The sequence below is a fragment of the Gymnoscopelus braueri genome, assembly GCF_963280865.1.
Source record: "Gymnoscopelus braueri genome assembly, contig: SCAFFOLD_367, whole genome shotgun sequence".
In the NCBI taxonomy this organism is placed as follows: domain Eukaryota; kingdom Metazoa; phylum Chordata; class Actinopteri; order Myctophiformes; family Myctophidae; genus Gymnoscopelus; species Gymnoscopelus braueri.
Window position 1 is genome coordinate 5,729 of NW_027660692.1, and position 27,835 is coordinate 33,563.

Consider the following 27,835-nt stretch of genomic DNA (forward strand, 5'->3'; position numbering starts at 1 on the left):
AATAAGGCATTCTAATGACATACGCAAGCTTTGGTCCCATGTAAGTCTGCCTCCGAGCAGACATGAGAAAGAGCGGGCTTCCGCCCAAATTCACTGTAAAAAAAAGTCTTACTCGTAACGTGGCAATTTGCGTACATTCCTTTATGCACAAAATCTGGGCATGAACATGTTTAGTGAATCATGCCCATTTCTTTTCTAAAAGGATTGGGTTCTGAGCTACAGATTGGGATCTGAGCCAGCACAGGTTGGTGAGTATATAAGACAGCTGTCCTGTATCAATCATCATTGAGGTCCAGGATGGAGGCTTGCAGAACGTTGCTGCTTTTCCTCTTCTGCCTGAGTGAGGCTGACGCCATGCCAGCTGACGTCCAGTTCCAGCTGAGCCTCAACCATCATGAGAACCAAGGAACGGCGTTGGAGCTGAGCTTCGACCACCACGAGAACCAAGGAACGGCGTTGGAGCTGACCGTCGGCCATCACAAGAACCACGGTACGGCAAAGGATAACACAGCTAAGGATTATCGAGATGCTGATGCTTGTAGAAAACGTGATTTAACGACTTAACCGCCCTATATACTTCATTTTACAACGAATAGCAAAAATGTGCACACAACCAAAATCAAGATTATTATAGTTTTTTAATTTGTTCGTTTTTTTCAATTTTGTTTTGACTTTATGTTTTCAATTTCAATTTAGTTTTAAAGCTGCACTATGCAACTTTCCTTTTCTACCCCGGACACATTATGAGCTAATAAATTGAATCATGACCATCAGGTAAACATTTGTTTCAGATCCTGTGTCTATGACTCGATCAAATATCTCAATAGAAGAGCAAAATTACTTTAATTCATTAAAAAAATGGTTACATCGTTTTCATTTGTTTATAGGCTTAATGATATTTTAGATTGTATTAGTTTTAATGTTAGTTTTGTATTGTCATATGACGTATTTGTCAGTGATGAGATTCAAAAAGGTAAGAAATATATTGTTTCATAAAAAAACATTCTATTAAAAATGCATTCACAGCAAAATTGATTTTTTTTTTAGAAGAGTTAGAACCTGGAAGGTATATGTTATATCCATCCACAATATTGGACTGATAGTTAAAGCGGTTCTATGTGACTTTTTTTTATTAATACAATATAATTTTGTCCAATCTGTATGGTAGTGTGTGTTTATAAAACAATAAACAATATAACTGTATAATCTGTATGGTAGAGTATGCTAATAGAATAATGTCAGCACTTGCGCAGGAAACCGGGTTCAAATATGGTGTAGAAGAGGAAAGTTATATGGTGCAGCTTTAATACACACACACACACACACACACACACACACACACACACACACACACACACACACACACACACACACACACACACACACACACACACACACACACACACACACACACAGTTTAACAATTTATTTATGTCCACACACAGGGAAAGCATACAGGGGCACAAATATTTTAGGTGCAGTAAAGGTTACATTCACAAACTCATGGATATGTCCTCATGATACAAGACGCATGTTACTCAGCACTCCATGGGCACAAGTAGTGGCAGCTCCGCCATATATGGCAGCAGAGACAGCACAATACTTTGCTAGCCTTTCTGCCTCATCTTTGGTTATCCCAGGTTGTCGAAACCCTCCAACAACCAGTCCGTGGGTATGTCCTAGGCTGGATCACCAGGGGAAACAAAGTTCTTAGTCTTGCACTGCTGCTTGGTGTTAAAGCTCTCTCTGTAGTTGTTCTCATGGGCCTGGAAGTCCACCTATTGCTATTCCGACAGCGGACGGACATACTGCTGGATGGCCGCCGGGTCTATTGTCTCTCTTCCCGGTATTTGTTCGCAGGAGGGAGGGGCTGTCAGGTAGCGTCGGTTGTTGGTAGAGTCCACAAGGTGATAAGTGCCTTCTTGCATGCATGCTACATAGTCCACAGAAATTGCAAATGCATCCACTGCACCTACTACATTGACGATGGTAGTTACAACGGGGCAGTTTAACGTCATGCCCAGGACACACACAGACACAGACACAGACACAGACACACACACACACACACACACACACACACACACACACACACACACACACACACACACACACACACACACACACACACACACACACACACACACACACACACACACATAAAACAAGATTGAAAAAGAGAGCTTTTACAAGTTGTAAAGGTACAGGCTGAATTATATATTTTTAATATTAACTTGATAATGTATCTTTCAGTAAACGACACCACATTGAATGCAAGTAAGACGGAGCTGGAAGGAAGTGGAGGATGTTCAGGTAAGAGAGAAACTGGGTCAAACCCCAGTATATGACTGGATGTTATATCGTTGCTGTCGGGCATAAAATCCTAACTTTTTGTGTTTTTTTTGTAAATTAATGCCCTAAGTGATCATACTACAGCATCACAAAAAGCATTGATACTTTTGAATTTGAATCCTGAAAATTAACCATATTGGACTTAGACACGATAGGTATCGTGAGTTACAGGCCAGTGAAAGTGAAAGTGCATAAGCATTTGGAAAGAGGAAACCCTACTTTGTTTCATGACACTTCTGCAGGCAAGACAGCAGTATTTTTAGTTTATTTCATAGGATTAATGAAGGAATAAGTCTTTTAAATGCCGCCTAAATTGTAAGTGAAGCATGATTGGATGGATTGATACAGGGTGAGTAGGACTGCCTATCATGCATGCATGTGTACTGTGCGCCCGCCGCCCGATACTTCAATTTCAACCTATAGCATTTGATAGAGGGATAATCAAATTATAATTACACCACAGTAACATAGACACTTCACAGAGAACTTTGAATTATGACAATCGTTTGAGAGTTGGCCGAGCTATGGCTAAATGAAATAGCCGGTGTCCAAAACTCTGCAGCCACATTGAGGCACCTCGAATTGTTAAATTGTTAAAACTTGCATTATTTTGTACTGTTCTTATTGAACTTTTAATCCTGTTGTTTAATGATTTCTCCCATGAAGGAAATGATTCCAAATAAGCCAGCCGGCTTCTTCCTTTCCTTGCACAGCAACTTGTCATTTAATATGTATTGTTTCTATATTTTGTTATAACATTGTGCTAATAAACTAAACTAAACTAAACTAAACTAAACTAAACTAAACTAAACTAAACTAAACTAAACTAAACTAAACTAATTGTAGCATTCGCTATTACTTAAATAAGACATAGCACCTCTAATTACCGCACGCAAAATAAGGCCCATAGTGTCTAGTGTGAATTGACTGGGTCAAACCCCGGTATATAGCTGGATGTTATATGCAGGCATACTGAGTTATAATGTCAATAATGTGAATTGACTGGGTCAACCCCTAGTATATGGCTGCATGTTATATGACTGATTCTCCTTCTTACAGATTCTGAATTGAAGAAAGAGAAAAATGACCTGGTCAAAGACCTAGACCAGCTACAGTCCAGATACAAAAATCTGAATAACCAGAAAGACCAGTTGCAGACCAGTTTTGACCAGTTGCAGAGCAACTATAACAATCTGTTAATTAACCAGAAAGACCAGTTGCAGACCAGGTTTGACCAGTTGCAGAGCCAATATAACAACCTGAATAACCAGAAAGACCAGTTGCAGACCAGTTTCGACCAGTTACAGACCAGCCATAACAACCTGAACAACCAGAAAGACCAGTTGCAGAGCAAATATAACAACGTGAACAACCAGAAAGACCAGTTGCAGACTAATTTTGACCAGTTGCAGAGAAAATATAACAACCTTGTTGAACAGAATGATAACTCGCAGTCCACTTATAACAACCTGACTGAACATTGTGAGGACTTACAGTCCAGCCATAAGAACCTGAATACAGAGAAAGACCAGTTGCAGAGCAGTTTTGACCAGTTGCAGGCCAGCCATAACAACCTGAATACAGAGAAAGACCAGTTGCAGACCAGTTTTGACCAGTTGCAGAACAGCCATAACAACCTGAATACAGAGAAAGACCAGTTGCAGACTAGTTCTGACCAGTTGCAGACCAGCCATAACAACCTGAATACAGAGAAAGACCAGTTGCAGGGAAGATATAACGACTTGAACAACCAAAAAGACCAGTTGCAGACCAGTTTTGACCAGTTGCAGAGCAGATATAACAATCTGGTTGAACACAATAATAACTCACAGTCCACTTATAACAACCTGACTGAACATTGTGAGGAATTACAGTCCGGATTTAACTACGTGAAGAACCAGAAAGACCAGTTGCAGAGCATTTTCGACCAGTTGCAGGCCAGCCAAAACAACCTGAATACCCAGAAAGACCAATTGCAGGGAAGATATAACGACCTGAATACCCAGAAAGACCAATTGCAGACCAGTTTTGACCAGTTACAGACCAGTCATAACAACGTGAATACCCAGAAAGACCAGTTGCAGGGAAGATATAACGACTTGAATACCCAGAAAGACCAGTTGCAGGTAAGATATAACGACTTGAATATCCAGAAAGACCAGTTGCAGACCAGTTTCAACCAGTTACAGGCCAGCCATAACAACCTGAACAACCTGAGAGACCAGTTGCAGACCCGTTTTGACCAGTTACAGACCAACCATAACAACCTGGACAACCATAAAGACCAGTTGCAGACCAGTTTCGACCAGTTGCAGACCAGCCATAACAACCTGAATACTGAGAAAGACCAGTTGCAGGGAAGATATAACGACTTAAACAACAAAAAAGACCAGTTGCAGATCAGTTTTGACCAGTTGCAGAGCGGATATAACAATCTGGTTGAACACAATAATAACTCGCAGTCCACTTATAACAACCTGACTGAACATTGTGAGGACTTACTGTTCAGATATAACAACGTGAAGAACCAGAAAGACCAGTTGCAGACCCGTTTTGACCAGTTACAGACCAACCATAACAACCTGAACAACCAGAAAGACCAGTTGCAGACCAGTTTCGACCAGTTGCAGACCAGCCATAACAACCTGAATACTGAGAAAGACCAGTTGCAGGGAAGATATAACGACTTAAACAACAAAAAAGACCAGTTGCAGACCAGTTTTGACCAGTTGCAGAGCGGATATAACGATCTGGTTGAACACAATAATAACTCGCAGTCCACTTATAACAACCTGACTGAACATTGTGAGGACTTATTGTCCAGATATAACAACGTGAAGAACCAGAAAGACCAGTTGCAGACCAGTTTTGACCAGTTACAGACCAACCATAACAACCTGGACAACCAGAAAGACCAGTTGCAGACAAGTTTCGACCAGTTGCAGACCAGCCATAACAACCTGAATACTGTGAAAGACCAGTTGCAGGGAAGATATAACGACTTGAATACCCAGAAAGACCAGTTGCAGGTAAGATATAACGACTTAAATATCCAGAAAGACCAGTTGCAGACCAGTTTCAACCAGTTAGAGGCCAGCCATAACAACCTGAACAACCAGAGAGACCAGTTGCAGACCAGTTTTGACCAGTTACAGACCAACCATAACAACCTGGACAACCAGAAAGACCAGTTGCAGACCAGTTTCGACCAGTTGCAGACCAGCCATAACAACCTGAATACTGAGAAAGACCAGTTGCAGGGAAGATATAACGACTTAAACAACCAAAAAGACCAGTTGCAGACCAGTTTTGACCAGTTGCAGAGCGGATATAACAATTTGGTTGAACACAATAATAACTCGCAGTCCACTTATAACAACCTGACTGAACATTGTGAGGACTTACTGTCCAGATATAACAACGTGAAGAACCAGAAAGACCAGTTGCAGACCCGTTTTGACCAGTTACAGACCAACCATAACAACCTGGACAACCAGAAAGACCAGTTGCAGACCAGTTTCGACCAATTGCAGACCAGCCATAACAACCTGAATACTGAGAAAGACCAGTGGCAGGGAAGATATAACGACTTAAACAACAAAAAAGACCAGTTGCAGACCAGTTTTGACCAGTTGCAGAGCGGATATAACGATCTGGTTGAACACAATAATAACTCGCAGTCCACTTATAACAACCTGACTGAACATTGTGAGGACTTATTGTCCAGATATAACAACGTGAAGAACCAGAAAGACCAGTTGCAGACCAGTTTTGACCAGTTACAGACCAACCATAACAACCTGGACAACCAGAAAGACCAGTTGCAGACAAGTTTCGACCAGTTGCAGACCAGCCATAACAACCTGAATACTGTGAAAGACCAGTTGCAGGGAAGATATAACGACTTGAACAACCAAAAACACCAGTTGCAGACCAGTTTTGACCGGTTGCAGAGCAGATATAACAATCTGGTTGAACACAATAATAACTCGCAGTCCACTTATAATAACCTGACTGAACATTGTGAGGACTTACAGTCCAGATATAACAACGTGAAGAACCAGAATGACCAGTTGCAGAGCATTTTTGACCAGTTGCAGGCCAGCCATAACAACCTGAATACCCAGAAAGACCAGTTGCAGACCAGGTTTGACCAGTTACAGACCGGTCATAACAACCTGAATACCAAGAAAGACCAGTTGCAGGGAAGATATAACAACTTGAATAACCAGAAAGCCCAGTTGCAGACCAGTTTCGACCAGTTACAGACCAGCCATAACAACCTGAATACCCAGAGAGACCAGTTGCAGAGAAGATACGACAACTTAAATAACCAGAAAGACCAGTTGCAAACCAGTTTTGACCAGTTGCAGAGCAGGTATATCAACGTGAACAACCAGAAAGACCAGTTGCAGACCAGTGTTGACCAGTTACAGACCAGCCATAACAACCTTAACAACCAGAAAGACCAGTTGCAGACCAGTTTCGACCAGCTACAGTCCAGATGTAACGACATAACTGACCTGAGGAGGAGGCTGTGTGGTCAGTGACATCACTGTTTCTATTCATTGTTATATTATGTTGTTCATCATTTGTCACAAAATAGAGCAAATGAAAAATAAACTGTGCTAACTTACTTTATTTTTGTTGTTAGAATCATATGGAATGGCATTTGATGGCGGTGTGTGTTATTACATCTCTACTGAGAGGAAAACCTGGGAGGAGAGCAGACAAGACTGTAGAGACAAACAATCAGACCTGATCATCATAAACAGCCAAGCAAAAAAGGTATGTATACCAAGGACCTCATTGGAAACAACACCGCAAGGACTTTTTTGAACAGACCTTTTAGACAAAGTATTTTAAATGTAACTGTGCTGTTTTACATTTTTGCCTAATAAAATATATTCAATCAATATTCAATCAATGTTGTTGATGAATGTCCCTTTGTAAGGTGTATGTGTGTGTGTGTGTGTGTGTGTGTGTGTGTGTGTGTGTGTGTGTGTGTGTGTGTGTGTGTGTGTGTGTGTGTGTGTGTGGTACGGTTTGTACTTCAGTAACCAGAAGCTTTTTTTTTCTGTCCAGGACCTTGTTGAGAGAGTGTTAGACACAGACGGGTGGGTGTGGATTGGTCTGACTGACAGAGTGGAAGGCACCTGGAAGTGGGTGGATGGAACACCACTGACCACACCAACGTAAGACTTTACTTTCACTCTTATACTCTTCATTTCAACTCACAGTTTAAAGGCATGCTATGGTAAGGGGATTTATCTTTGTTGGAGGTTTGGATAATAATGGGAATGATTTGGGCATTACCTCACACTGTAAGATAAGTGGAACATATATTGGGGTTTTGGAATATAGTCGGACCTTTGAGGAGGTGACACCAGTTGTGACGTGTAGACTGAAATGGAGGGAATGCTTTGGATCAACAAAGAGAGTTGAATGAAATTCCTGTCTCCGTGTCTCATTTTCACTACGTCTTAAATCATAAATTAAGCAAGTAACCTTCAGGATTACACTGGTGGCAGCGGATGTGGACTGCTTGTTTTCGGACAAGTTTTGTTTTTCGCGGAGATACAGAAACAAGTACTCCGCAGAATATCACCGTGGCTCCGTCTACGTTCTGGAAGATCACCGTGGCTACGTCTACCTGGAATACAAGTGCTTAGATCACCCTTCTTTTGACCAAATTCCGGAAGAAGTTCTTGTGTCGGTCGGTAAGGGGGTGAAACAAGGATTTATGGACTGTATAGAACTGAAGTAGTGAAAGTGAATAAGTTGAAAAAAAAAAAGTAATACTGTGGACATTAGATTTCGTTTGTGGCGCAGCTAAATAATGGATAACAACAATAGCAATTGGAATCTACTGCCATTTCATTTGGACGCTGCTCCTGGTTCACGATGTAAAGGAGCCATGCCAAATGTTTTCATGGGAGATGGAAAGGAGGACTTTTCCCGTTGGTGCAGGCGTTTTGAGGTGGCTGTGGAAGCTCACCCTGATCATGATGACGCCTCTTTGCCAAAATTGCTGCCTACACAACTTGGCGCTGCTGCATTCAGCTATTGGGACAGTCTGCCTGATGCGACAAAGAAGGATTATAAGTTAGCAAAGGACAACCTAAAAGTTGTCTTTGGACAGACCGCTTACCTTTCCACATTTCAGAGTTATATCAATGCACGTCCCCGTCTGCCTGGTGAGGCCCTTCCAGTGTTTGCTGCAGAGATTGGTCGTTTGGTGGAGGAGGCTTTCCCCACCTATGGGAAGGCTGCTAAGGATGGGGAAAAGTTTCGGAGATTTATTGCAGGGATTGAGCCATACCTTCAGCTACGCTGTCATGAACAAGGTGTAACTACACTTGAGGAGGCACTGAAGTTTGCATTGCAGATTGAGACTGCTCATCAGGCTAGTAGAGTGTTGTCTTCCCCTCACACTCAGTCCTTCCCACAGATACCTGCCTGGCCCAATGTCTCTCCACTGACACCTACTGTGCCAGTGTCTGCTCCTTCACTTAGCATTCAGTCTGCCAGCTCAGAAGACTTCAAGAAAATGCAGAGGACCCTGGAACAGCTCTCTGATCGTATGGATCAATTGCAACTTCAGGTGCAACGCCAGGGAAAAGAGGACCAACGCAAGTCGTGGGACTACAGGTCTCATGCTCGCAGCCCCACTCCTGATGGGGCACAACACAACAGTCGCTATCCCTCTTCTGACAGATTCAGGTACAGAGACTCTTATTATGAGCCTGACCGTTACCATAAGCAGGGCCCTCCTGACAGGGCCCAAAGACATGATGACAGACAGGGGGCCTACCCACGTCAAGGCTCATCGGGCCACTATGCACGTGGCTATAGCCCCTCACCACGAGACTATGACCGACGTGGCCGCTCTCCTGACCGCCGCGAGGACCGACATCCTCATCACCGCTCTCCCAGCCCTGGTCATGTGCGCTTTCAGTCTCCAGCGCGCTCCAACCCTAATCAGGGAAACTACAGGTAGTTGACAACGAGGGTCAGTTGCCAGCTACTCACTTCACCAAGGCCCCAGAAAAAAATGATAATTCTATTGTATCTACTGCTAATTCACTTAGTAAGGACACCTTAGCCAGTATTGATGTGACCAAACGATATGTTCCAGTTGTAATAGAAGACACCCTTGTGCATGCATTTGTAGACAGTGGAGCAGACATTTCAGTTATCAGTGAGGACTTCAGAATGTCTACAGCTGCACTTCGCAGAAAACCAATTATAAAGCAGTTTGTTCCCCTCACTGGCGTCACAGGTGACCCATTGGATTCTATTGGAACGGTGTCCGTGAACTTAAGTATTGCTCAACAACCTATGTCGCATGCCCTCCAAGTGGTTAGGAACTGTTCTAAACCCCTCATATTAGGCTGGGATTTTCTGGTTGCTAATAATGTCATTGTGGACACCCGCATTATGTCTCTCATTATTCATAACCAAGTGGTGCCATTTGTAAGCCCCAATCAGTATGCCCCTAAACTTGTGGATGTGGCAGTGTCCCCCACTGTTACTGTTCCTTCTTTATGTGAGATTGTGGTCACAGCTAAATTAGGCGCACCACTGAAAGGACTTACACCCCATGGCTACACAGGTGTGTTTGCGCCACACTATACTGACAATTCATCTACAGGCTTTGCATGGACTGTGACAAAAGCAGAGCAGGGCTCCATTTATGTGAAGGTAGTCAATCCATCCAGTGATGACATCATACTGCACAGTGGCACTCAGATAGGGACATTTCATGCTGTGTCAGACTGTAGCAGTGAGGAGTATACAGTGATGGACAATTCTGTCTGCAATGTGAATGTTCAGGTGCCTGCTAGGTCCACCCCACATTTCCTACCTGATTTGCCCAACCCTGACCTCACCAGTGCTCAACACAAGAGCCTGACAGAAACTCTTAAATCTTTCTCAGATGTGTTTAGTCAACACTCCCATGACTTTGGAAGGACAAGTATGGTCACACACACTATTAGAACCACCTGTGACATTCCCATTTCACAGAGAGCCTATCGCACCTCACCTAAAATGAAAGCGGAAATCCGTCGCCAGGTGGAGGAGCTTAAGGCACAGGACGTTTTGGAGGACAGTAACAGCCCCTGGGCCAGTCCTGTTGTTATGGTGAAAAAGAAGGATGGCACATATAGATTTTGTGTGGATTTTCGTAAACTCAACTCAGTCACTATCACTGATGCACATCCTCTCCCGAGAGTGGACGACAGCTTGGATGCACTCTCAGGCTCTCAGTTCTTTTCCACTATGGACATGTCAAGCGGATATTGGCAAGTGGAACTAGATCCTGCGGACAGGGCCAAAACAGCTTTTACTACAGGTGATGGTCTCTTCCAATTCAAGGTAATGCCGATGGGTCTGAAAAATGCACCCCCAACATTCCAAAGACTTATGGAACTTGTGCTCAGGGGACTCCATTGGACCACATGTGTTATTTACCTTGATGACATCATTTGCATGGGGCGAGACTTTGACAGTCACCTACAGAACCTCACAGACATTCTCACTCGGTTCCGGCATGCTGGTCTGAAGCTCAACCCAAAGAAATGTGAGTTCTGTAAACCTGCAGTCAAATACATGGGACACATTGTCTCACGAGATGGCCTGGCACTGGATCCAGCCAACAGTCAACGTGTACAAGAATGGCCTGTCCCAAGATCAGCCACGGAAGTAAGGGGTTTTCTAGGTCTGTGCTCGTACTACAGACGTTTTGTGCACAGATATGCATTCATGGCCCACCCCTTGCACAGACTCACACAAAAGGATGTGGTGTTTGAATGGACAGAGGAGTGTTCTGTTGCGTTTAAGGAGCTGAAAACTGCACTTACCTCCCCGCCAATAATGGCATTTCCAAACTTTGATCAGCCATTCATTCTGGGTACGGATGCGTCTAACCTAGCTGTTGGTGCAGTACTAGCACAGATTCAGCAGGGGAAGGAACGTGTAATAGCGTATGCTAGTCATGTACTGAATCACAACGAGAAGAAGTGGTCAACATATGATAAAGAACTGTGGGCAATAGTGTGGGCTGTCAGACATTTTCGGCATTATCTGAGTTGTAATCCATTCACAATAATCACTGACCACCGCCCACTCCTTGGTCTACGGAAACTGGATGCAACGCATGACCCCACCGGGCGTAGAGGTCGTTGGGCTCTGGAGTTGGATCCCTACCAGTGGACAATAGTACATAAAGAGGGCAGGAAACACACCAATGCAGATGCAATGTCTCGTATTCCCCTGTCACAGCATGGCACAGTGGCTCAGGATGAAGCTGGCCTCGTATCACAAGGTAATCACTCGCCTCTCACAACTTCAAATACTATGCTTCATTCACACAGCCAGCCTACACTAGCTCAGGTGTGCTTGTCTCCAGTAGTGAATGTGTGTGATCAAACTGAGTTGTGTGCAGAGTCATTGGAGAACAGTTTGTCTGCTAATGGACTTGATATCCGTGCTCAACAACTTTCTGACTCTGTTCTCTCTGAAGTGTACACATGGGTAGAACAGCGCAGGCGACCCTATCTTAGGTATGTGAAAGGTAGGACACTGAGGAAGTTATGGTGGCAATTCCCTAAACTTGAACTGTGTAATGACATACTCTGCCGCAAAGTTACTATTGCCCCAGGTAAACCAGAGGTGTACCAGGTACTCATTCCCACTGCAATGACAACGGAAACACTGAATTGTCTCCATGGCGACCCTTGCTCTGGTCACTATAGTGCTGACCGCACGTTCAAGAAAGCTCTGACTATGTGCTACTGGCCAGGCATGAGAACTGATATTGATGACTTTTGTGACTCATGTCTTGCGTGTGAAGCCCACAGGAAACCTATACCTCAGAGACGGGCTCCCCTACAGTCCATACGAGCAGATGGACCATTCCAGTTTGTATGTACAGACATTACTGAGTTGCCAGTTACTTCACATGGTCACAGGTATGTGCTAGTAATACAAGATCATTTCACTAAGTATGTCAATGCCTACCCTATGATTGATCAAAAAGCAACTACAGTAGCACAGCTGTTTTGTGACCGTTACATCCCAGACCATGGGGTTCCGGAGGTTTTATTTTCAGATCAGGGGAGACAGTATGAATCTGAGATCATACAGACAATATGTCAGAGACTGAATATCAAAAAAAAGAGGACAACACCATACCATCCTCGTGGTAATGGCATGGTAGAGAAATTTAACAGCACTTTGAAAGGTCAGCTGGCTAGGCTCCTTTATGATAGAGGTGCTGAATGGGATCAGTATTTATCTGCTGTGGTTCTCTCATTTAACTCCACCCCACACTCCAGCACTGGTTACTCACCTTACTTTCTTACTCATGGCAGAGAACCTCGCTTACCGGCTGGCGTAAACCTTTCCACACCAAGGGATGGTTTGGCAGCTGACACTCCTCAGAACTATGGATCAGAACTGGCGAATAGGATGGACACCGTCTTTGGGGAGGTTTGCTCTCACCGTGATGAACAGAGGCTCAGGCGTGAGTACTACTACAACAGACATACAAGGTTCAAGCCTTATCAATGTGGGGATCTGGTGTGGGTGAATGATCCCACTACACAGAGAAAGAAACTAGATCCTAACTGGATTGGACCATACACTGTTCTCTCCTCAGATGAGAGGGGGCTCATATACAAGCTGATGGACTTAAGGAAACCGACGGCTTCCCCGAAAGTGATTCACTATGACCGCTTGAAACCCTACCGTTCTTGCTTGGATGACCATCCAGTGCATGGTCCTTCGGCTCTGGGACAGGCGCAGGGCCCCTCAACTACAGGGAAAGTGGATACCCTTCCCATGTATACAGCATTGTCAGGGTCACTCCCCTTGTATCCCAGACCACCTAGCACTGACCTGAGCTCTGCCCCTACCCACTCGTCTGTTCCCCTGCTGCGGAGGCCTTCGGGGCGAGTCCCTCCTGCCCAGCCACAACAGGATCTACACTCTGATACCGGTCCTGGGACGTCTGCAGGAGCGCCACCCTCTGACGCTTTGACCACTCGTTCAGGGAGGGTTGTACAGAAACCACAGCGTTTTGTACTGTGATTCAATCCTCCCATTCTACAGACATGGCCTGTTACTACTGCCCTTTCCCCCGTTTGCCTGGCAGAAATAGACTGTCTCCTAATTCCCTACCCCTATCCACTGACAGACATAGACTGTAGCTCTCACCTTCACACACGCACACGTGTGTCTGCCACACATGGTGGAAACCACAGTTTTTTTGCCTTCCACATATTATTGTTTTGGACGTTGTTCATACATGTGGATGTTTAAAAAAAAAAAAAAAAAAAAAAAAAAACATTGTAAAATGATGTTTGTGTTGCACTGTGTTTTTGGATATTACATTTTTTTATTGCATTTATTGAATTTCCATTGCCATTCTCTTGAATTGTTGTTGATTTTTTTTTTCTTGTAGCACTTTTGTTGAAATGAGGACATTTCTATTGGAGAGGGGGAAGTAATGTAAGGGGATTTATCTTTGTTGGAGGTTTGGATAATAATGGGAATGATTTGGGCATTACCTCACACTGTAAGATAAGTGGAACATATATTGGGGTTTTGGAATATAGTCGGACCTTTGAGGAGGTGACACCAGTTGTGACGTGTAGACTGAAATGGAGGGAATGCTTTGGATCAACAAAGAGAGTTGAATGAAATTCCTGTCTCCGTGTCTCATTTTCACTACGTCTTAAATCATAAATTAAGCAAGTAACCTTCAGGATTACACTATGTAACTTTTCCCTGTGTTTACTTAACAAAACAATATATCGCTGCTGTCGGGTGGAAACTTGTAGGCCTATGTCCAAAACTGTTCCCTTTTCTTATTGTTTAAAACAAGTAAAATAGTGAAAATAGCAGATCTACAAGCTCACACTTTTACCTGTAGAAACAACCTCAGCTGCGTTCTGGTGTTTTCTCTGTTGTTTGGTAGATGGGGACATATTTGGGCATCACCTTTTGAGAGCACCCAGCCAATAACAGCACAAGGGTGTGTTCAATGGGATTCTATTTCAAACTCCCGTATTAATGTTTGTTAGAGGAAATTCAAGGGAGCCCCTCCCCCGATGACGGGGCGAGGTTTGAATCCTTGTTTCCAAACAGAAAGCTAGAGAAGTTACATAACTTACCTTTAAATACAGCTTCCATTTACAATACCCATGTTTTTCTTTGATATTCTACTGCCTGGTATGTTGACATTCGGTGAATGTATTTATTATTGACTTTTTCCCCCTCTTACTGTATGTCTCTGCAATGTCATAATATTTTTATTTATGTAACGTCATGCAGGTCACGTCAAATAGGTACACCAAGGTTAAAACCACATAAACACTTAATCCCCAGCATCTTTAGGAAGACTTTCACAGAAAATAGCCGATCGACAAGCTCACAACGTGTGACACGTTGTAAGCTTGTAGATCTACTATTATTTAAAAAAAGAAATCTGAACAATTATGAACAATTATGAACAATTATGAAAAATTCTGAAAAAAATCTGAAAATGTACATCGTAATGTTTTACTTTTGAATACTTAGTACTTACTAGTAAGTACTTAGTATTTACTTGAGTGTATACTTTGTCCACCACTGCCTATGTCTACAGGTTCTGGAAATGTTCTGGTTCTACCCGCTGGATGTGTGAAAGAGCTGTGTAGAGCACCGTTTCCCAAACAGTGGTTTTCCCAAACCCATGTGTTGGTCGCGGACCCATTTTTATTGGTCGCGAGTAAATCTCTTCTCTTTTTTTTTCATTTCAAAAGATTACATTTTTGAAGAAATCTAATATTTTTTCCCCGAAATAATTGCATGAATAAATAAAAAATCTAATAGATAAAATAAATATATATATATTTTTAAACTTTTGAAGAAGCGGGGAAAATAGCTGATCTACAAGCTGATCTTGTGAGCTTGTAGATCTGATAGTTTGGGTCCCGGGGTCAAATGTCTCTTTTAGGTCTCGAGCCAAAACGTTTGGGTAGGCTACCACTGGTGAAATCATCATTGTCACAATGTATCAATTAATGTATGCGTGTTGAAACATGTACAGCATTAATTCCATGTTTCATTCATAAATCAGTTAAATAAGTTATTATGCATCTATTTCTCATCCTAATATCATCATTTTTATTTTACATTTGTATTAATTGATTATATGCTTTAAGAAGTTATCTTTTTTTTAAGTAAATCATCTAGGGTTTTTTTTTATGTAAAAGATTTTATTTGTTTCTTGTTTGGTTCCTTTTAATCCATGTCTTTAATAACTAATAAAGTTTTACAGTTTGATACAAATGATAATTATTATTATTATTATTATTATTACTATTACTATTACTATTATTATTATTATTATTATTATTATTATTATTATTATTACATACATATTAAAATTACACTTTCATAATGTAGAATGCAACACATTCTGATGGTACGAAACTGTCAATATAATCAGTTGATTTTTGAAATTCTCCTTGTACCTCCTAGAACCTCCATAAATATAAATCATTATTGACTGATCAAATCAGATTGAGTATCAAATACTGTCAATGGGACACAACATGGGAGGCAGAATTTATCTGCAGCTCAAGTACCAACTCAAGGACACAATTTAATCTAATCTATCAAGAAAACAAAAAATACATTTTACATCTGAAATCCTCCTCCTATATATAGTCCATGAGCCAGAGCCTCAAAATTGAGCAATGATTATCGAAAGAGTGGGCAAAACCAAACCTATATTAAATTGTTCATAGGGTCAATACGAGTAAATAAATAATGTGTTATCACACATTTTGTTATTTTCCCCATATGTACATGACAGGTGAAAAAATGACAAAATTTAAAAAAGAGTTATCATAATGAAACTTCCTGAGTTGATTACTTGTATGAAGACAATGATTTATCGTATTACAAGTTTTCTGAAATTGTATATTTAAATATGCAGATTAGGCATTTAGTCCATGAGCCAGAGCCCCAAAATTGAGCCAGATATTGAATATTCCCTCGTTAAAAACCTTTGACTCAAACATCTTAACAAAATAAGAATGTTCACTCTGGCTTTGTCCAATGTTCCAATGTTGATTCTGGAAAGTTATACAAATTCGGGCATATTTTCGTAATGCCTAATTTGCATATTTAAATATACAATTTCAGAAAACTTGTAATACGATAAATCATTGTCTTCATGTAAGTAATCAACTCAGGAAGTTTCATTATGATAACTCTTTTTGGGTGGTGAAACCGCCCCTATAAGTGAGATTTGGAAAAATGTACATTTTCCTGCGCTGTGATCTGGGCCCAGGAAATTTGTACAATTATCCTGCGCTGTGATTGGCCAATCACAATCCATTCAGGACTGTGATTGGCCAGTGTCACATGACACATGTGCATAGCCCTATATAAGCAACCATAACTTGAAAAAAACCAAAAATTGGTTTTTTTCAAGTTATGGTTTTGTCCATCATAAAGAGTGTTTCAATAAATGTATTTATTTTTGTAGTTAGCTAGGAATACACCGCCCACTTCACACAGGGTGTGATTTTTTAAATGTTGTCATTTTTTCACCTGTCATGTACGTATGGGGAAAATAACAAAATGTGTGATAACCATGTAAAAGCTGCTCCTGTGGAGAGGTTATCATATATTTATTTACTCGTATTGACCCTATGAACAATTTAATATAGGTATGGTTTTGCCCAATCTTTCGATAATGAAATATTGTCTGGCTCATGGACTACTACTGCCATGATATTCTGTCAACAGGCTTTTTCAAAAGTCTTTCAAATTGCATGGCCTCAGATCTTGTACAATTTTTCACCACATCTCTTCAATCAGGCTTCCCACACACCCTGAAAACAGCAGGTCATCAAGCCACCCTTAAAAATGTAATAATAATCTAGACATCTCTCTGATGATGAATTACAGGCCCATATGAAACCTTCCAATTTAAGTACAATAATAATTGTAAACAAATGAACAACTTCCACACACACACACACACACACACACACACACACACACACACACACACACACACACACACACATTAAAAAAAATTAAAGCTGTGGGCCAATGATGCCCCCTCCTGGTTGATAACAGAAATGACTATAAGGGTTGAATCTCACGCTCTCCCAGGCCTACCTATGCCCACCCGTGGCTACGCCCCTGATCGGTAGGTCAGTATGTCCTGATAACACCCTATGAATGGTCTGATAAATCGTGGGTAGGTCAGTATGTCGCCTACTTTGCCCATTCGATGGTTTGATAAAATGTGATAATATCCCATTCAATACATTGATAGCATCCGAATGGGGTGCAGGCACAGCTAAGAAAGTGACTACGTCAGACTCACATATGAGGGATCCTACAATTAACCCATTAACCATATGTAACCGGGTGTCGAGCAAGGAATTTAGTATAATGGTGTATGACTACGCCACCCTGGTGATGGTTAACCAGGGAAAATGAAATAAGACCTTTAAATCGGGTTCCCCAACATAATGCAAGTTCGCCAATGAGGACTGAGACATGAGTTTCCCCCAAACAACTGGAAGTTTATTTAAGTTTAAGCACAGAACATTCAGTTTCAGTACATTTATTTATTAAAGGGCTACTTAAAATGTCTACCGCAGTGTAATACAATACAATCATAAAATCACTATATACTGAATGTTGTAATCCCAAGTAAAACTATCACAATATTAATCACAACAAAGGAACAAACGGGCTACATCCAGAGTCAATGGGCAGGTAGGCAACAGTCGACCATAAACAGGGGGAGCTATAAGCTAAGTATGCTAACCTTCGTCCAAATGACTACTAAAGAACACACACTTAATCACACAGCAAGAAGGACAGAGCGACACCGTGCAAAGAGGTGCTCGCGTTCACACAACACATCAAACCTTAATATGGTCGTGGACTACTGTGATCCTACGTGACCCCTGTAGCTGGTCGGCTATACCCCCGGCTCCCGTTGACTCAAGATAGCAGCGGCGCTCGCCACAGTGTTTGGGGTAGAACAAACAAAACAGAAATATAAATTAGTACAATGGGAAATAGCTCAATAAACAAAAACAATTAAACTCAGACTAAACAAAACAGCAGTGGTGATAACTAAGGAAGTGGAAACAATAAACATTAGTACAGTATACAAACAGAATAAAATAAATCACCACAACAAATAGTTTATATAACTTGGATGTCTGTGTTCTTTCATATTATCCCTTCAGCACATGGACTCGTCACCTCAGGACTCGAGACACATGACCTCAACCTGGGCAGTAACAAAATGATGACTAAAATACTAAAAGAGCATTTTAAGTGCAACAGTCAAAACATAAATGCAGCATGTTACTCACCCAGGCAGGGAAAATGATAAAACACAACATGACACCTATAGGTCTCAAGACCTGCAGCCACCCACCACAAAGCACACAATGTTTGGTAGACTGCAGGGCCTTTAAATACTCTGACTGATTGGCAATAAGGAAGTGCCAGTGCAGCAAGCCTACGGTGGCCCCTGAGGCTCAACTCTGACTGGCTACATCTACCCCATTTCTTTTTTCATTGGCGTCCCGACAATGCACAAACCTACAACCAAGGTCTAAATATAGCTGACATGGAGCTAGAACTGCTTGTATCAGGCACCTGGGAATTCACAGTCCCACCCCACAGCGCCACTGGTAGGTGATGTGGATTGGAATGTTGGCCGGCCGTCTCCCGAGTAGACCTCAGCACAATACTGGCATTGCTGGGAGGGGTTGGTGGATTCACCGAGGCAGTTGGAGGGCTCATCACCACCAATGGACTAGTGGAGAGGGTGTCGCTGGCTGGGACATCATCTGGACCTGGCCTTGTGGAATGAGCAGGGACTACCATGATGTATAGCTCATCATCATCTTCCTCGTCCCTCCGACCACGGGCCCTTTGGTTTACCATAGGTTGATAAACGCGACGGCCACTTGGCTTAGGGGGCCTGGCGACCTGATGGAGAGTAGAAGTCCTTTCCCGTGGCAGAGAGTCTTTAGAGATTCGGCACTGTTCACACCGCTGACACCATCGTCTTATCGTCTGCCCCATGCCTGGCCAGTAACACTTCTGTCGGATGAGTTCTGTGGTTTGCTCTGTGCCCTGCTGACCATGGTTATGGTGCATCTGATGAAACACCTGCTCCCTCAGGCAATCTGGAAGTAGAAGCTGATATACCTTACCCCCTCCATCTGGCCTTCTGTACACTCTGTGCAGCAGCCTGTCCTCCAGGGTGAGGAGATCCCACTGTGTTAGGAGACCCAGGGTTTCAAAAGGGAGGCCTTGCTTCTCCATGCGCCCAGGCCTCCGTTGTTCCTGCCAAAAAGGAAGGAGAGCACCTATAGAGGAATCAGCAGTTTGTAGGGCAGCCAGGTCAACATTTGATCGTTCTAGAAAGGCATAATTGGCTGTTTGCTGTCTCATATATGCAGCTTGCAACACAGTCACAGGTAGCGGGGTTCTGTTCTGGGCCTGCGCCAAGACGCCTGTGGGTTGGTAACACCTTGGCTGCTGGCTCGCTGGAGCAACCCGAGCTTTATCACACTCCCTGGTAAAGTGACCTGGTCTTCAACGCTTTAGTGCTTTCCCTCTGATCCTTGACGTCTTCTCCTTCGCTGACAATAATAGTGGTGGGACTATAGTGTTGCCAGATTGTGTGAGAGAAATAAGCAACTAGGTTTGTGAAAACAAGCCCAAAAGAAGCGATTGATTGAATACTTTATTAGCAGTTTGCTCTAGTCTAGACGCCGAGATGGACGGTCGCATGCGAACTAGCATGCGAACTAGCTCCCGACCGAGCTCTCACGAACGAGCTCTCGGGCGAACGAGCTCTCGCACTCACGGCAACATTTTTGCCAGTTTTTCACTGGATTTAATTCTCATCTTCATCCTTCTGTGGACGACGGATTCATTCCTCGAATATCCACAGAATCTACACCTGATGGAGACAGAAAAGGGGAATCCACGGGAAATGAAAAACGAAAAACACTCCGACTTCTATCTGATCGGCTCGACAGAATCAACGAAACATCTGGGATTCGCAGCTGGAGCTCTCCATACGCTCCTGGCCATGAATTCGGCTAGAAAGAAGAACGCGCCCCCGACAGGACGCATGGACAGAAGATATATAATCATCCTATTTCTTCTCCTGTCGGGTGATATCCACGTTAACCCAGGCCCAGTTACCACCAGGCAAACTTCTGCCCGTCTGGCGAGGGAGGAAAACTTTGCCAACGTAGCTAGCGTTGCTAACGTTGCTAACGTTGCCAACGGCAACGGGGAACAACAACAACGCCAGGCTAACACCGCAAGCTTTCTGTCCCAGCAAGCCAACGCACCCTCGGACTACATCGACACCGCAGCCGTCCTCAACGCACCACGAAGTCCTACGGAGAGACGCTGCGCGACCGAAGAAGCCGATCCACGGACACATCTTCTGGTGGCTTCAGGCGGCGCAGGGACCAGGATGGACCACCGAGAACACAGACGAAGGCCCCCCCCATCCCCCCACCCCCCAAGCTCCACAGCTGGTTGCTTACCTCCGAGAACCAGACAAAGGCCCCCCACCGCCCCCCAACCCCCACAGCTAGTTGCCTACGACGGAACAGATGCTTTGATGGACGCTAACACCACAACACCCCCCTCCCCCCTCGATACTGCTCCTCAACTTGATATCTCTGTGGACAAACACATCTCCATTGATCAAATGATCAAATCGTTCGGTGTTGGCTTGCACATGATTCACCTCAATGTGAATTCCCTTGTAGGAAACAAGCTAACACAAATCAAGCAGATGTTTTATGATGGTAAGGTTGACATTTTAACTTTCTCTGAAACTAAACTTGATCATACGATAAAGGACATTGAGATTGAAATTGAAAATTACAAACTTTTCAGAAATGATAGGAGCATTAATGGGAGAAACGGAGGTGGTGTATGCATGTATGTACATATTGACAATGAGTGCATCCTTCGCGAAGACCTGAAGGATGCAGCCATTGAAGCTGTGTGGGTCGAGATCATTTTTAAAAATTCCAAGCCTGTGCTAGTCGGTACCATATACAGACCTCCTAACCAGACTGATTTCTATGAAAGACTTGAGGAGTGTTTAGCTAAGGTGGAGTGTGCGGAGACGATTCTTCTTGGTGACTTTAACACAGACATGCTCTGTAAGGAAGCGTCAGTGTATAAGTCATTCAAGGGGTTTTGTCATCGGCACTCACTCCACCAGCTAATCACCCAGCCCACAAGGCTGTGTGTTTCCACTCAAACTACCATAGATCTCATTCTAGCAACGGACAAGGACAAAATCCTCAATAGTGGTGTTTCTACCTGTGGCATATCTGATCATAACATGATCTTCTGCACCAGAAAGAAACGTAAACCTAAGAACGGTTGCCACAAATCAGTCACGATCAGAGACCTCAAAAACTATAAGAGTGAGGACTTAGATCGCAGGCTAGAGGAACTGGACTGGTCCGACGTACTAAACAGCACACAGGTAGACGAATCTTGGCTTGGTTTCAAAACCAAATTCATTCAAATTTTGGACAGTGTGGCCCCCATGAAAACCGTCATGGTCAAATCCCGCCCGGTACCATGGATGAATTCGGACATCCTTACTGCCATGAAGGTCAGAAACAAAAAGTGTTCTGAGCTTCATAAAGGTAGGATCAAACTCGCCAGGTGTTTTAACAAAGGTCTCGAATCCCACGTAGCTAAACTTGTAAAAGAAAGAAACAAGCTAAGAAACAAGGTTAATCGCATGCTCGAACTAGCAGAAAAAAGCTTCCTCGATGACAAAATTGAGGAAAATAAAAGCAAACCACGAGAGCTTTGGAAGCTATTCAACAACCTACTAGGCTGCAGCAAGAAATTGAAAACCAGGTTTACAAACATAAGCCTCAAGGTGAATGACACTCTCATCACATCCAAACATGAAGTGAGTAAAATCCTCAACATATTCTTCACGACCATAACCTCAGATTTGGTTGAAAAACTTCCCCCTCACTCTGGGTGCTATGGTGAAGAACATGTTGACTCATTTTACAAAAAACAGGGTGTACGGAAAGATGATTTTAAACTCTCCCCTGTGAAAACAGAAGAGGTGTTTAAAAAATTGAGTGCTCTTCATCAACACAAAGCCACAGGCCTCGACAATATCCCCGCCAAATTTCTAAAAGACTCGGCCGCCTCCATTGCTCCAATCATTACCCACATAATAAACCTCTCCATCATACAGGGACGGGTCCCTAACGATTTCAAAAAAGCAAGGGTGACCCCTCTGTACAAAAAAGGAAACAAATTAGACCCTGGCAACTACCGCCCTATTTCTATTCTTAGCTCCATCTCGAAAGTCATGGAAAAAATAGTCTATGAACAGGTCGATAAGTATCTTGCCGAAAAAAATCTAATTTACAAATTCCAATCTGGTTTCAGAACAAACCACTCCACTGACACATGCCTTCTCTATTTGAACGACTCTATCAAACAAGATGTCGACAAGGGCAAATATTGCGGCATGGTCATGCTGGACCTCCAAAAGGCCTTTGACACCGTCAATCACCCAATTATGATCAATAAGCTCAAAGCAATAGGTTTTGATGATACGTCAGTGAACTGGATGAGATCCTACCTGGAAGGGAGGGAGCAAGTGGTGGAAGTAAACGGCACCCAGTCCCCCCCCCTCCCTGTGACTTGTGGTGTCCCACAAGGAAGTATACTAGGACCTTTACTGTTCCTGATATATGTGAATGACATGTCATCGGCCTGCGACTGCAAGCTGTTCCTGTTCGCAGATGACTCGGCCCTGCTAGTCTCGGACAGGGACAGGCTGCAGGTTGAGAAAACTCTCAGCTCCGAACTCAACAAGATCTGCATCTGGCTCTCTGACAACAAACTTTCATTACACCTGGGTAAAACTGAATCCATCCTCTTTGGGTCCAGTCCTAACCTTAGCAAGGCAGAGAGTTTCACGATCAAAGTGGGTGATAATGTCATCAAAAGAAAGGATGAAATTACCTACCTGGGCTCCATCTTGGAGGCAAACCTCTCCGGTAACAAAAACGCCGAAAAAGTGATAAAAAATGTCAACCGAACAACACGCTATTTGTGGAGGATTGATCGCCTAGTCAGTAAGAATACTCTGAAGATTCTTGCAGGGGCCCTCATTCAAGGTCATTATGATTATGCATGCACTTCATGGTATCACAACACCTCCAAGGCCTTAAAAACAAGGCTCCAAACATCCCAAAACAAACTTGTAAGGCTACTTCTTGGCCTCAATCACAGAACCCATCTAACCCCTGCTCATTTTGCTAGGATTGGATGGCTTAGGGTTGAGGACAGAGTACAGCAACTTGCTATGGGCCTGGTCTTCAAGATACACCACAACATTGGGATCCCCCTGTATTTGTCAAAATACTTCAAAAATGTTAATGAAGTCCATGATCATAACACCAGAGGCAGCTCCACTGATCATGTTCAACCCAGATTTGGCTCAACTAAGGGTATGAACTCATTCTCATGCTATTCATCAAAAATGTGGAATGCCCTACCAAAAGGAGTAAAGGAGTGTAAAACCCTACTCACTTTCAAAACTGCCCTAAAGATACACCTTCAGGAGGCTGCAATTCGAAAATGGCCCCTGTCTAAGTCTTAACCTACCCCTCCCTACCCCCCCCCCCCCCCTCTTTCATTTTCCTCTTTTGTATATATATATATATATTTTTTTTTTTTTTTTTTTTTTTTTTTTCTCTCGTCATACCAGTAACCTGAAAGCTGATTGTATGACATTCTGTATAGTAGTGTGTATATCTGCCTGCCTCTTATATTTCATCATGATTTGTGTGCATGGGGTCCTCATCTTAAACAAGCGTAATGCTTAATGAGGGTTTCCAGTTTAGTAGACCTTGTATTGTGAATTTGTACTTCCATGTACTGTTATGTACTGTCATGTACTATTCTCATGTCTTTCTAAATAAACTACATCAATCAATCAATCAATTCCGCAACGCCAGCATACAGTATGACGGGACCCGAAAAGCGAGGCTGGAAGAGTCTAGAAGCTGGGTGAGGTGGTGTAGAGGCTGACTGTAGTGCTAGGAGGACTTGTGTCAGTTTACCTATTTGCTCTTGCTGCTGTTTTAACAGACGTTTCAGCTCTGCCATCTCTTGTCCAACCAGCAGCTGCTCCTTAATGTGTAAAGGTGTAGCTATCATTATACAAGAGACCAGTCTTTATTTTTTTGACATCTGAATTATTAGATAATAAGTGCAGATAATAAGTGTCATTACAGTTTTATATTTAAAGAAGACTAGACTGTCTGTGTGTTTTTTGACGATTGACGATCAAATATCACATATCCTCTTTTTTGTGTAATTAAGTCTCTAGTCTTTTACTTTATGAACACAGATGTTTACTAAAGAAAATGTCAACCTTTTTGAAATAGAACTCATTTGAGAGGCATATTTCTGCTAGCTTTTTTGTAGGATATTATATTTTGTTTTTTATACATCACATACATTCTCAATTTAACGCTGAAAAAAAAAAGTACTGAGATACTTTTTCCTATGTAGCTGAAGCTTTACAAGTTACATTTCTCCAGGGGTATCTATGTAGCTTGATCAAGCTACTGCCATGGTGAGCTACTTGTAGCTTTACAAGCTACGCTTTCAAAGTAGCTTCCCCAACACTGCCAATCAGGAGCAGGGAACAATTCCTCACGGGCAGAGGTTGTCTGTCAATCTGTAACCTGTTATCTATCATCCACTTCACACTCACTCCACCAATCAGGACCACACCCAACTCCCCCAGCACACCAATCTCCACCTTATAGACCCCTTAACAGACGACGTCAAACTGATAAGAACCAGTATGCGCGCAACCAGTATGCGTGCAATGAAACCCATTCTGTCAGGTCTCGCTAGGACGCGTCTCACTAGCCAACACACAAGAGGGGGTTGGGGTGTGCTGAAACCAGCGCACCCCAAAACAACAGGTTGGGAATTGATTGCGTGAAACAATCACCTGTGTGTCCAGTCTCAATGTTAGTAAACAAATAATTGGTCTATGGAACACAAGGAAATATATTATAACGCAAGATACAAATAATACAAACATAAAACCAACTAATGATAAATATACCAAATTAAATACAAATACAAAATAATAATACAGCTGGCCGTAACAGATATAACAGACAGAATATGACAAAATAAAAATTCAAAAACTATTCAGTTGCTTGAAAACCAGAGAAGGTCAATTTTGGGCAACGATATTGACTATACGGACACACAATGTGCATGATCACTGTGAATTAATGGTCGTAATAAATGGTAATGCTGTGTTCAAAACACATCAAATCAAATCAAATGCATTCATTATTTCATTTGATTTATGTGTTAATGTTCTTAAAGGTCGCCCAGTGTTCTGCATCGCTGACCACTACAGTGAGAAGATCTATTAAAACCATCACCACTTGCCAGTAATGCTCACCACTGATCCAGTGTACAGTACTGTATGCAACAAGGTGTGGTTTCATTGTGGGGTGGCCAAAATTATTGTATCTCTATTAACGCATGACATCTACATTTCACACCACTTTTAATGTATGGGATCAAATTTGTTCTACTGCTATGCCACCAGAATGTGGATTGCCCTACCAACAGTCATAAAAAAAAGTGTGACTCCTTACTCTCCTTCAAAATCGGCTGGCTGCAATTTGTAACTGGCCCCTGTAAATTCTAAGCTTATCACCGGAAATGACCGTAAGAGCTAGGACAACAGTGAAAAACATGTGTGTGCATGCGTGTGTGTGGGTGCAGAGTCTACCTGATATCAATGGGCTGTACAAATAAAATTTACCTGATTACATAATAATGGTAGAGAGGTTAGGTTCAAGGTACAAGATTGATTTATTGCTACATCTTATGTAAGGGTACATGAGAGTAAAATATTTTGTTTGGGTTCCTCAGACTAATAAGACTAAAAAGACCAATGTTGTGGTGTATCATACTCAAAATCCATATTATACATTGTGTATATGTATTTATACTCATAGTTAATCTGTTGATCAGACTACTAACAAGCAGATGACCTCTCATGTAGACTGGTGTTAGATGCTATATTAAAATATCCATAGGCAAAGATAACCTGATTGCCTAGACTGGTTCTGGTGTAAAGTAAGTGTATTTAAATCAAAGAGAAAGGTTTATATGTCTTTCTTGTGTTGCATATTAGCTTTTCAGGGGCTATTGTGTTGTTGAATCAATTACAGTAATAGGAACAACAAACAGATAGCATATTGTTTTACTATATAAAAATGATGAGCCTCTTTGCCAATTTCAACTCCCCCCTCAGTCATTTCATCCTGACACCGGGCCTGCCTATATGTGCCTAAGAGGGGTATTTAGTGTGTTTAGATTTTGTTCTTACCTAAGAACAAATTGCAGCTAAGAAAATGGCATGGTCTTTGTGAAAACTGGGTCTTAAGAAGAGGCCAATGTCTTTTTTTATATAATTTAATTTCAACTTGGGAAATGCATTCTGGATTCTGTTCTGTATAATTGTTTCCTGCATAATTTTGTTTAATGTAGGGCACCTTACGTTTAATAGCATTATCATGCTATTAAACTAATAAACCTGTTTTAATTTTTCAGGTTGGAGCTGTACAAATTCCACTTTACAACTCAGCCTCAACACACAGAAGTCAACAGAGTCGGAACACACACACACACACACACACACACACACACACACACACACACACACACACACACACACACACACACACACACACACACACACACACACACACACACAATGTTCAACTGTTCTCTTGTACCTTCTGTGCAATACTATTGAAACTAACAATCCTGTTATCAACTTTCAGGTTGTCGCAAAGTCCACTTCACAACCTTGATGGAAGATTACTTTCATTTTCTTTGGTACGCACTACTGTATATAAGGAAGACACACGCTAAACCCTTCACTGTGGTCATGTACACAGCAATCTGCAAAGCATTCTGTAACCTTCCTATGGTCTTACCATGAACAAGTTTGAACACATGGTGAGTCATTCATAAATATTGCGTTACATTCTGGACATTCTGTTGCTCATGTAGTCATTGAATATAATAAGTAATTCTTTGGGACAGTAAATGAAATGTGGTAATTTGGTATGACCTATTTGGTTGCTTGACAACCATAGAATGTTTGGTAAATATTGTGCAGTGATATTGACTATCAATGTGCATAATGACTGTGGCTTGATGTTTGGCTTCATACGTAAACAGAATTTTTTACTTGATATTGGAGAATCAAATTGTAATGATGTGTTAATGTTCTTATTTTTGACCCAGTGTTCTGAAGAGAGCAACTAAACCATCACGACTTCCCAGTAATGCT

The 27,835-nt window shown here is 42.3% G+C and overlaps 1 protein-coding gene across 1 annotated transcript; it reads left to right on the top strand.

Moving 5' to 3' along the window:
* Positions 1–297: 297 nt before the first annotated feature.
* LOC308081303 (uncharacterized protein) lies at positions 298–8,119 on the top strand (the record flags this gene model as incomplete). Its single annotated transcript, XM_080457686.1, has 10 exons — positions 298–490; positions 2,254–2,313; positions 3,412–3,894; positions 4,063–4,639; positions 5,177–5,269; positions 5,765–5,920; positions 6,080–6,894; positions 7,007–7,140; positions 7,438–7,547; positions 7,936–8,119. 10 exons carry the CDS (start codon positions 298–300, stop codon positions 8,117–8,119), a joined length of 2,805 nt encoding a protein of 934 aa, XP_080313812.1.
* Between the last annotated feature and the right edge of the window lie 19,716 nt (positions 8,120–27,835).